The sequence below is a fragment of the Culex quinquefasciatus genome, chromosome 2, assembly GCF_015732765.1.
Source record: "Culex quinquefasciatus strain JHB chromosome 2, VPISU_Cqui_1.0_pri_paternal, whole genome shotgun sequence".
In the NCBI taxonomy this organism is placed as follows: Eukaryota; Metazoa; Arthropoda; class Insecta; order Diptera; family Culicidae; genus Culex; species Culex quinquefasciatus.
The window spans coordinates 2,920,375-2,933,038 of record NC_051862.1 but is presented as its reverse complement, the minus strand read 5'-3'; the positions used below and the strand labels follow the sequence as shown (position 1 = coordinate 2,933,038).

General features: G+C 41.2%; 1 protein-coding gene across 7 annotated transcripts in view; it reads left to right on the top strand.

Annotated features, from left to right (window-relative positions):
• Positions 1-12,664, top strand: part of LOC6034502 (teneurin-m) — a 206,670-nt gene that overhangs the window by 168,060 nt on the left and 25,946 nt on the right. For 6 of the 7 annotated variants that reach the window (XM_038251307.1, XM_038251308.1, XM_038251306.1 and 3 more), the window contains 3 exons: positions 5,575-5,838; positions 6,670-6,951; positions 9,117-9,397. In XM_038251307.1, the coding sequence (XP_038107235.1) occupies positions 5,575-5,838; positions 6,670-6,951; positions 9,117-9,397 (827 nt within the window). The remainder of the gene's footprint in view (positions 1-5,574; positions 5,839-6,669; positions 6,952-9,116; positions 9,398-12,664) is intronic. The other variant, XM_038251303.1, reaches the window with a different exon arrangement.

Here is a 12,664-nt window from a genome sequence, read left to right as displayed (position 1 = left end):
CAAAATTTAAGACTTACACGGAATTAGTGGTTTATGCAACACGTTGCAAAAAACACGAGTCCTACATTTATTCAACGAGGTTTACCGAGTTGGATAAATAAGACGAGTGCTGAAAAAATCCGGGAGGCCACTCGGGGAAAAAAACCAGAAAAAATCGGGAAATCGATTGACAAAATGGGAAATTTTTATAAGTTCAACATAATTCTAAACAAAAAATCTTCAAAATATATTTTTTTCAATCACTAGAAAATTAGTATTCTAATTAATCTAAACGAATATTTCGGAAAAATATGTTTGGCATTGTGTACTATACTCAACTTCATTTGCTTTGGAGTTTATTTTTCTGTTAAGCATCCCATAATATTCATAATAAATTCCTAGTCTATTCAGCTCTCTCATCAAATTGACGTACCAAATTTTAACAATAAACACAATTAAAAAACAAACGAATTGTCAGGGCCTTTGCCAATTTTATTTCAAGTTTTTGCTCCTTGTTCCCTTCAAAAATCTCCCAAAAATCAGGGGGAAAGAAATTTTGCTGAAAATCTTAATTTTTATTGAAAGAACATTAACAATTTTTGCACATTTTTATTTTTTTGACTTTTTGAAAAAGACATAAAACTTTTAAAAAAATCTGTTGCCCTTAATATGAAATTCATACCCGCCTAAAAGTTTCTTTGAATTTTTTAAAAAATGTTGTTATTTTTATAAATAATTTTAAACGATTTAAAAACGATAAGAGATTTATGAAAAAAATCTTTCATTTTCGAATAAAATATCTCCGAGTTAGCCTGATTATTTGATTTAGGTGTATAAAACAATAATGGAAAAATAGAAATTTAGTTTTAATTTTAGACGTTTTCGGAAAATCTCGATTTGTAAAAAAAACTCGATTTAACTGAAAAAATTACATTTTCAGTCATTAAAAACACAAAACAAAAAAAAGACCTTTTTTTAAATCTGCTACAATTTTGTCGAAAATACAGAATTGATAAGAAGAAAATCGTGCTTGCCATTTCATTGGGGCACATAACTTTTTTAACCAAGAGTGTGTCCCTTTCACACCTTATGTAAACTGTCATCTGAGTGAAAGGGATACACTATTGTTTACAAAAGTTATGTGCCCTTTTGAAATGTTAGGCTCCAAATAACGTTTTAAAGGTACCTATTTTTAAATATTTTTATTGCATTGTTTTAATGGACGACCTCGGACGAACTTATTATGCAAAATGGCTTTTAATGTCGAAATAAGGCCGTTGCAAATATTTTTTGAAGTTTATGTCCCTCGGCTCTGACCAAAGTCGAGAGGGGGGGGGGGGGTCAAAAAATATAAAAATTGAAATTACGAAAAAAGTGTTTTAAAATGCATTTTACAGGAGTTCAAACATGCTGAATATAATTATAAACGCGGGAAAAATGCATTTTAACTGGTTTTTAGTTGATTAAACTTTAATTTTTATTGAAATTTTGAAGGTTTTCGAAAAAAAAAATTGTTTGCCCCCTGATTATTCAGGCCATTTTTGAAGGGGGGGAGGGGGACATAAACTTTGAAAAATATTTGCAACGGCCTAAATGTAATAAATACATTCCAGGAAATAAAAAAAAAAAACAGATTAAAAACATTGAAAATTGATGTAAAACAACTCCAGGAAAACTCCTTTTGGTAAAGAATTAAAAATGTGAAGGCCACCTTGTCGTAAAATCATGAATATTTTTCATGAATGCTCGAATTCATTAATTTATTCATCAGCTTTTCACAATTTTATGAATGCACGAAGAAATTTCATGAGCTCAGGAATCATGATTTAACATTTTGTAAATAAAATTCATTTAATCATTGCGGAAAATTATTCACAAATCGAAGGTCTGAATTTCTGGAATACTTTTTTTAGAGTACTTGAACCAACGTTAAAATAAATTATTCGAGTTGTTCAGCAAAGGGTTAACTTCAGTAAACTCAACCAAGAAAAGGGGGAAAAATTCCACCCAAGACTGTCATTAAAGGCCAAACAAAAGACGGTCTGCCTCTCCTCATCCCCTCTCAAGAAGAGGGAGAATATGTGCGATGGATAAGCATTAAAGTATGATTAATTAGTGCCAAATCACACAACATTAAACCAGCTGAGTAACCCTAAGATAGCGCTAGATAAAAACTACGTGTCCCACAACCCATTTTGAGCCGATGATGAACAATAGTTTCCGAAGAAAGGGGTCGTCCCTCAATTAGGGTCTCCCCTTCCTCCGTTTTAACATGGTTAGGAACCATCAAAAAGTTAAGTGAAAATTTGATACAGTTCGCTTTACTTGCACAGTTTATCACACTTTTACGGCATGTGTTTTTCAGCTAATGAAGGATGAGCCGCAAGAAATTTTCAATTAAGACACATTAAATAGCATGACTGTTCGGAAAACGCCACGACTTTAAACGAGACACGTTGGCTAACTGGCACCCCAAAACCTCGCTGGAGGAGTCGGGTCAAGTGAGATTGATTATGTGATATTTTGAATTCATAATTGAAAAACAACAATAGTCTTGCCATCTCACCGGCGATGCTTCCGGCAAGGACGGTTCTTGGTTTCCCCCGGTGGGGGAGAGTTCAGAGAAGCTAATTTTAATTAATTTTCCTCACATTTTTTCTTTCTAAATCAACCTCCGGTTGAAAGTTGCTCATGAACTTTCAAGATTGCGCGTCTTGAGCGGCTAATGGCTTCGGCCTTCGTTGACTGCCAATCAACCTGTTCGGGAACGCGCCAGACATCAAAGCAACCCACCCACACCTCTAATCAATAAATCAGTGTCAACGGCAAGCTAAACCGCTTGACATTTGCACCCCCTTTTCAGAAACAATCAAAGGCATTGGGCGACACCTAATCCAAGCATGCCGTGCCCGTTGACAATTCCGAGTGTCCTAAATGGCGTGGCTTTGTCTTTTACGACTTTTCACCTGATTTTTTTTTTGTTTTCGCTAGATGAATTGATCGCGGCGTAATTAAAGCTGCACGCAGCAATCCATCCAAGTAGGTCACGACGCGAGAAAGTGAGTCCTCGAAGGAAGTTGGCGCCAGGGCGCCGCCTGCTGCGTTGACCTCGTCTATCCGGAGAAAATCCAGACGAGTTTTTCCCTCCTTATCGGGAGCGCTAAAATCAGCTGACGAGGACGAGGACGACTGACGGACTGACTGACTGGGTTTGTGTCTGGTGATGAAGGGACCTCTCCGAGAAGGAAGCGAAAAATGTAGCGACTTGAATATTGGAATTCCTTATCGTGATTACCCGGGAATGCTGCGCGAGCAAAAATGTTTGAGAAATGAGGCAAAATCAAATCAAGAAAGTGATTTTTGTGTTTTTTACTCTGACATAAAGTGTTTGCTCGGGGAAAAAATGTCGACTACGTGCGTGATGCCATCCGTTTTTTTTCGGTGCTGACATCTGTTGAGTCGCGTCAGAAATCACCCCGATGGGGTGAGGAGGAAGGGTAGGGTAATAAATTTGTAACGTTTTTCTTCTGTGTGTGTGCGCGCCTTCCGGTTTCCGGTTGGCGTCGAGAGCTTTTCCTCGGAGTCAAATCGAGGCAGGCCATGCCAATTCCCCGGGGTTTACCGAACGAACGTAATAAATTTGCCGCCATTCTTTATTCCACGGCACGCTGCGATTGGCAGCGGATTGAAGCTTGTTCCGGCTTGCTTTGTGTGTTTGGAGCTTTTCGCCCATTTCGGCAAGATGGCGCGCTCGCGGTAAACCACAACAAACGCCATATTTCTTCGCGTCACTGTCGCGAATCCTGTAATTAGGTTTTAATTCCGGCTTTACCATATCGTAAAGCTGTCACCGCTGGAGGTATTTTATATCAATTGCTCGCCATAAATTTGATTAAACGATGTTTGCTCCACCCCCGCGCGCGCTCTTGTCCGGAACAGATGCGGCGTTGTCATCTTTAGCGACAAGATAGATGTCTCCACCGGTCCGTGTCGTCCGGCTGACAGGCCCATGTATATCGGTCAAGAGACCCATTAATCATACACCCTTTGACGTCGTCGACGGCTGCTGTGAGAACACCGCACACCCAGGAGTCGTTGTCCTCTGTGCGCGATCTATGACAAGCCAACACATTACAACCTTAAAGACGCCCCATTTCGACACCTTTACACCACCATCTTGGGCCATTATTGGCTCCCTTCGCCGTAAGACGGCGACGTCGGCAAACCCATTACAAGATAATTGCAAAATTAAGAAGCTCTCCCCCCTTAAGCTTTGTCTCTCAAAAATGTCGTCGCTTGCGACACTAAACCTTTACTGTTATAACCGCCTAGAAAATAGAATATTAATAATCGTTTCTTTAATTGCACGCATTATCGCGAGCTCGGCATCTCCCAGACAAGTGGTGACGTTCCCGGACCTTGGGGACCTTCGCGAAGCGGTCCAAGTAGGCTGCAATGAATATTAAGTGGCCATTTTCGTGGATTTCGGCCTACTTTGGCGGGAGTTTAACTAGCTTTAAGCACTTCCGCCTACTAGACCCGTTAGCGTTATCGTGATTTTCATTTACCTTGGGAGTTTGTAGTCGTTTCTGGATCGATTTTCGATCTTGTCAGCAAATGGAAACTGATTTCCCAGGGCCTCCTTTGATATCGCAATCTGCACGTGTTGGGCCCATCCCCGAAAATCACCGTCGAAATCAGGATAAACGGTGCAATTTCGCCCGCTCAAAAAGTGCCACTTGTTTTTGGTGGAAACTTTCAGCGAAAACAGCGTCATCGCGCTGCTTTACATCAGCCACACGGAGAAAAATTAGTTCCCTAAATCGTGAACAAGCGTTCACGAAATTGAAAACCACGAACAAAGTCATTTCATTTCAAAAACGTTCCACGGAATTTAAACACATTTTTCGTGGTTCTCTGTTTTCATGAACGCTTTTTCACGATTTTCCGAACTCATTTTTCTCCGTGCAGCTTTAATGGCCGGCCGAGGGGTGCGAATCACGTGGGCGCGTGCCAGGATTTAGCGGCAAGCACGTGTCGCAGATCTAGCGAGCGAGCGGGCAAGCCCGTGTTGATTCAAATTATGCTTAATGTGTTTATTTTGCAAAGCGGGTCGTAAAGCATCGCCAGTACCAGCACAACAAAAAAAAGTCCCTCTTTTACTGGTTCTGGGATCGCACATGTGCTGCCACGAGAACATAAATTTCGATAAAGATGTTGTTTTGCTCGCTGCGCGTCCCTTTTTTATGGAGTTTCGAAACTTTTGCCCCCTGTGAGCGCGCGAAATCCACCAAGACGATCAAAAGATTGATATTTATGTTAATCGTTGAGCTCCACCCCCTTTGCGAATAGTGGGCCAGAAGAAAAACAAAGCTCTTGCTGTAAAGTTCAACCAGCTCCGGCGCAGCATATCATTATACATTCACTCAATTTGCTAAATTGCGTTGGAATTCGTAATTATGGTGTTTTCTTCCACCAGAAGCGAACCGTTTAATGTGTGGCCTTTGAATATCAGATTTTTTTTGTTCTCCCCTCTCAGCTCAAGAATAATGTTTACTCATCCCAAATTTGCCTTTTCTCCTCTTCTAATTGCAGCCATTAATAACAAAGGATCACCGATAGACTACAAGACGGGCTCGGCCTGCTCCACCCCGACGAAAGACACGCTCAAGAGCTGCGACCGCTACATGGGTCCGGTACTGCCACCCCGGAGCGCCATGTGTGGTCCCCCGTCGCATCACTACTCAGCGCCGCTGAACTTTCGCAAAGGCTTCACCTTCACCAAATGTACATGGAAGTGTACGGCTATACTAGTTATATTATTAAGTGTTATACTTGTTATAACATTATTATTAACAGGTAATTCCCTCCTCGTTCTTTTATTCCATTTTAATAACATAATTATAATGCACCAGCCGCCACACGCCGCCCAATTAGACGAATCCGCGCGGCGAGCGCGGCTCTATAAATTCTAAAAGGGGCCAATGTCCGCTCCGGAACTCACCGAACCCACACCTGCGACTTAAATGTCTGGTCAACGGCACGGCACTCTCACATTCGGCAGCAATGAAGTGAGGTTATGTTACAGCTGAGCCGCACGCCACGAAGGAAACCCGCCATGCCATTAACTTTTGATATCCTCGTCCTTCTGACGAAGTCAGGCGAGAGGGTGTCGTCGTCGTTGCACTCTGCCGCTGCTGCTGGACAAAAGCTAATTTGGCACATGTGGAAGGTTCTTTTCGGCGAAATTCTATATCATGTCATTAAAAAGGCCGAGCCGGGCTTGACGCCCGGGCGCGTCAGCCGTAATCCGAGGGGAGCAATTTTCGGTGATTTTTAATCACTCAATTTGCTTTATGGCAAATGGAATCCCAGTTTCAAGTGACCATTAGCGCGCAGAGAGGGAAGAGCAATGTGGTTTTAAGCCGCAGGATTTGCTCCTGTTTAACGACCCATTTCGGCCATATGTGCGCGCTTGGTGCTCCGAAATTGAGTGGTTGTTTCGTTTTTGTGATCATATTTCTTGAAAGCTTGGAAATTTTGATGACTTACCTTCGCCTCAATCGAATCGATTTGTTTACGCGGCGAACTGTCAAACGCGGTTGCTGCGATCGGTCGGCGCGTGGTGGCGTGCACACTGAAATAAAAACACACACTAAATTAATGACGTTGTCAATTTTTTTTTTGCAGCATCTAACGTATTAAGTATATCATATCCAACCACCAACCCCTGTACAGTTCTAGTCGATGAGAAGGCGGAGATTTCCGCGGCCAAAAGTACGATAGCGGACGCGAACCGGGCGGCGGACAGCGGAACGGCACCGGGCCGGCCCAAACCTGCCCTGAGCAGTAGTAGTCCTGCCGATTCGCCCTCGCTCAGTTCCGCGTCCACGTCCGCCGCGTCCTCGTCGGCGGCGTCAACGGCGCCGGCCAACAGCAATAGCAACGGCAACAACAATGGCAACAACGGAGGTACGCACAGTAGGCCACGTAGAAGTGTTGTTGATGTTTCTAACCGTAACCCTGGTGATGGGATGGCACAGCCGCAACCGCGGCGAGAAATGCCAGAGCCTGCTCCCGTTGATGATTTTGATAATTTAGTTTTGCATGACATTAGCGTAGTAGCTTCCACTGATTCCGGTGATGGTATTAGCGATAATGGTGTTGGCTCATCCAGTTACGACGACGACGACCGAGTTACAACATCATCACCGTCGTCAGCGACTTCTGCTATTGTTTCCACTGTGTTTGCTCCTTCTATTACTTCCACCACTAGCACTAGAGCAACTTCCTATCCATCTTCCGCTCTTCTATCGCAATCACAATCATTATCGTTATCTTCCGCTTCCGGCGGAACACCGGAACCGCAACAACAAGCATCGTCAACCAGTAGCGTCGACTTTGTCGACGAGCAGAATTTTCAATCAAGTGACGGCTCCAGCACAACTTCATCCGATTACGACGGCGAAGAAAGGGATGATGAAATTTTTACCACTAATGATAATGACAGAACATATGTTACAACTAACAATGATCCTGATTTAATCACAAATAATTCATTTGATGTGGAATTAAGTACGACTTCGTCGTCGAGCGCCGGCGAGAAGCTGGAGTTGGACGATAGTACCAAGCTGAGCTTCGTCGAAGACGAAGACGAAGAGGAAAAATTGCCAAATGATGATCCATTAGCACACGTCTACGAGCATCTGGGTGCGGTGGACGAAGTCGAGCTCATCAGCCTCGAGGACGGACCGATTAGTGGCGAGGAGATGCGAAAGGCGCGGAACAAGCTCTTCTACCAGAACGTCCAGGAGCGGGAGGAAACGGTGGAGATTCACACTCTTCCTCCTGCGGAGGAGGAAGAGGTGAAGCAACAGCCGACGGTACTGTTGACCACCCCTTCGGGAACGACACCGGCAACGCCGGTCTACCTGGTCCGAGAGGGGAATGAGACCGCCGAGTCCGTTTTGCCCCGCCTCCTGGTCAACATCTCAATTGCGTCGGATCACGGCAGTGGGACGGTTCAGCACTCGGTCTACGTGCTACAGGTATCGATTCCGACACCGCCGGAACACGTCCCCAAACCTGCTCCGCAGGAGGAGCCGCCCAGCAGCTGTCCACCCGGACCTCCCCCGGCGCCGCCCTGTCCCATTAAGTGTCCCAATTTTTCAACTTTTGAAAAGTACCGCGTGGTGAGTATAATCGACGACGATGGCAGTGAGTCGACGGAGGAGGAGGATTATGAAGCGATGCCGTCAACGACTACGTTGGAGGAGGAGACAGAAGCGGAAGAAGAAGAAGAAGGTGGTCCAACAACAATGACAATAGGTGAGGACAAGGATGAATCTACCGTCACTAGCAGCAGCTCCGTCACCTCCTCCGTTGAAGAGGTTCAGACAGACGAGGACGATGACGACGTGGAGTCATCAACAGAGCCCCCAACGCCCGAACCTGAAGTGGTGAAATGTCCCCCGCCGCCACCGATTCTGATCCTGGAAGGTGAGACACGTATACAAAGTTGAAAATCATCCCCGGCGACGACGACGACGACCAAGTCCTTGTACATATATCCATATAAAAAAGCTCAGAGACACGTGAGAGACACATCAACATCAAGCTCTCTGAAACAAGAATGAAAGAAAAAACTGACGAGGAGGATGAGGATTCCAAAGGATCTAACCTGAAATCGCATCGCCACAGCTCGGCACATTCCACGGCTCTCCTCGAAGAGGAGGTGGAGAACCAGGACTGCTCTAACACGTTCCATCGACTTTCCCACAACACACCTGCTTTTCTTTCTTCTTTTGTGTATATTTTCCCCCAGCTTTTCTTCGGTTTCAGCGCGGGAAAATGCTTTGCATGCCTCACCAGCTGAATAAAAAAACTTTAGCGTGTAGAAATTAATTAATATTCACCCGGCGTTCATCCACTTAAAGAGCTAAAACACTCCTTAAAAAGCACCACCAAACTTAAACCAGTGTATACTAACTTGCTCTTGTTTCTTCTTCTCTTCTCTCCTCTCTCTCTCTCTCTCGCTTCGCTAATTCCCCTACTCTTCCTACTGCTGTCACTTTGACCATCTCTGTGTGCGTGTGTCCCCCGCCCCCCCTCGTGTCACCTCCTCACACTACAACCAGGTGCCCGCACATTCCCAGCGCGAAGCTTCCCCCCGGACGGCACCACCTTCTCGCAGATCAGCCTCGGGGCGCGCCTCTCCTCCAAGGAGATCCCCCCGTACAGCTACTGGAACATGCAGTTCTACCAGTCCGAGCCGGCGTACGTCAAGTTCGACTATGGCATTCCGAGGGGCGCCTCGATCGGCGTGTACGCCCGCCGGAACGCGCTGCCCACCCACACCCAGTACCACTTCAAGGAGGTGCTGAGCGGATTCAACGCGCGCCAGACACGTGCCGCACATGTAAGTACCGAACTAGTAGGCCATGCCTGTATTGATTTGAATGGTTTGGAAATGGTGCGATCGGCCAACTTGGATGGTTTTCGGGGTGACTTTTGGAGTAGGGGATGGCGCGAAATTAAATGTAAGCCGCAAGGGATGGAATTAAAAGGGAGCACGCTCTAAACAGCAGCAGTTGGGCGACATCTGTTGCTGCGATGGGTGGGAATAAATTTGACATCAAGTTGAGTGTCATTAAAGTCGGGAAATGAAATAAATGGGACAATAATGTATTTGCCTTGCTTTTCTTTTCCGAACATTCATCTGAAATATTTTTTTCCAGTTTTAATGAAATTTTAGGAGGTCAATAATCTTTTTCATTTTTTTTATTCTTAATAAAAATTGTTAAAAAAAGTTACAAAAGTTTTTATCACGGACAAAACAATTCCATTTTTTCCATTCTTCCAAGAAAAAACGGACGTTTTTTGTCCGGCGGACTATTCTAATTTGTTGTAACATTTTGTGAGTTTTTTTTGCATTTTATCAAACAGGAGCCTTTTCCTCCTTTTTAAAATGTTTGACTTCATAAATATTTTGCAAGTTTTTTTTTATTTATTCTGGATGTTCGGATTTTTTTATTTGTTTTCCATATTTTTTTTTTTTCAAAAATAGGCAATTCTTTAAAGAAAAAGTCGTACAGTTCAGACTCGATTATCTGAAGGCCTCGGAAAAATTTCACTTCGGATAATCGAATCACGAAAAAAAATATTTTTTTCGCTGTCTTATTTTTGTTGGTCAAACTTAAAAATGACCCATAAACTACTCTAAAATGATTTGAAATTTTTAAATCCAAGATGGCGTTCAAAGTGGCGGTGATAACACAATGAAAAATTGCTTTTTGAATTTAAAAGGCAATCAAACATTCAAATTTGACTAAAATGGAGTCGCAGAACTCGAATTTGATGTTAAAAATTAAAAAAAAATACGACAAAATTTGATTTGTACGTGATTGGATTATCCGAAGTCCCATAAAAACCTTTCGATAACCGAACTTCGGATAATCGAACTTCGGATAAACGAAACTTCGAATAATCGAGGCTTCGGATAATCGAGTTTGGACTGTATTTATGATGGTTTGAATATTTTTGTTACTGTTATTATTCTTTCAAACATAAAAAGTTCATAAAAAAGGGAAAAGTGTGAATTCTTAAAAGTTTTGCGAGTTTGCAAAGCTAGCTATTTTTCAATATTTCTGCATTTAGGCTGTTTTAAAATATTTCATTTTGGACCGACGCTTTGTTCATTCGACCATTTGGAATTCGACCTATTGTCATACATTCCACTCAATTATTCTGTAACTAAGGCCAATGCTAATTTTAATATGAGATTGGGTCAAACAAATTTCACCATTTCACCACTGATGACGGTACATTTTTTTTCAGTTTCAATTTAAATCTGGACCTGTTTTTTGATGCAGTAAAAAAGGTCGATGGAACGATTTTCAAACTTGTTAAAAATATAATTTATTGAATTTCGAACAAATTGTAGCATAAAATTTATTTTTAAGAGTTGAAAATGCAATTATTAAAAATAATCCCCAATAAAATTGCTGGCAAATACCACTTAAAAAAAATTAAACTCATTTTCAGTTTCTTACTTTTCTTTGAAATTTCAAAAGAATATGATTTTCTCTTGTCCGAATAAACTTAAGCGTTTAAAGACTTAATCGACTAAATAACAATGTAGCAAAGAGTTCACAGAATATTTTCTCCAAATAAAATGCATCACTTCAATTTTGTCAAAAATAAACGCAATTTTAAAATTGATAGCGATTTCTTCAAAATCCTAGATTTAAGTTTGGATGCCATTCAATTATTTCAACGTTTTGGTTCGAGTAGAAATCTTGACATAGAGATCAAATTATTTATAAAAGTCCAATGTGAAATAACTTTAAAAACCATAGCATTCTAAAAATAACCTTTTTATCAAAAAATTGAAAAAAAGAGCGAAAGAGCCGTTCAAAAGAGCGGCTCTTTTTAATGAGCGAACGAAAATGAGCGGCTCCTTAAAAGAACGGTTTTGCCCAACTCTAGTCAAAACACAATTCAGTTATATCATAAACTACCATCCATCCACATTAACGACCCCCAAGTCTTTTGTGGTCTCTATTGCAAGTTACTGCTCGAACCTAGGAGTCCAAAGGCTTGGATGGGGAGAGCACCCAAACCTATTTTTACTCCAATGAAACTCCCACTCCAGTGTTTGAACTGACGACCTTTGGATTACGAGTCCAACCGCCGCCAGCGATTCCACCGGAGCAGAAATTATAAACTAAACGTATTAAATAAAGTTATACAAAAAAACACAGTTTTTTTTTTTTAAATAAATTGTATGAGAAAAAATATATAAAAAATAAAACAATTTAGAGCTTCAAAAATTTGTTTCAAAATGGAATTATAAACGATAGATATCTCGTTCTCTCTATTTTGGATAAATCTCAAAATTAGTTCCAAAAACGAACTGCATTTTCGAAATCTTTAAACGATTTTAAACTAAGAACAGCTTAAATTAATTTCTAGGTAAAAAGTTTGAGTGTTATTGCAACAGAAATCAAAAATATCTGGAGATTTATAGGAATTTTCCATAGATTATTTTTAGTTCGTTTGGAAACATTTGAATTATGCTACAAAATGATAAATAAAATATATTTTTTATAAAAAAAATATTTCTATTGAACTTTGTTTGAACTAGGGATTTTTATTTACTATATCTTTAAATTTATGAAAAAAATATCAAAAAATAATGAACTTGGTTAAACTAATTTTAACTGTATTTTTTCAATTCAACATTGCAAAAATGGCTGGAAATTGGAAATGGCTGAAAATTTGTTAGAAACACAATGACTTTGATCACCCCGATTTCAAAAATGACAACTTTTCAACTGAACTATTTGATTAAGTACTATTGAAAAAACTTATTTTAAAACGAACAAGGAAATTGGTGATTCAGTCCAGTACCTGTTCTGAAATATAAATCGAGAGAAAAGTTTTAAGCAGGTATTAGACTAAGAAAAACAAACAAACTCGCACTTTTTGAGAGTTTGGTAGTTTGCTTACATTTGTTTGCGAGTTTGCCGCAAAAAAGTTTGCGAGTTTGGCAAACTGGCATAAACGATTCGAGTTTGTTTGTTTGTTTGTCATAGTCTAATACCTGCTTAAATGTTTTGTTTGATAGTAAAGGAGATATTATACCATGACTAACAAATAAACGAACTCGCGCTTTTTGACAGTT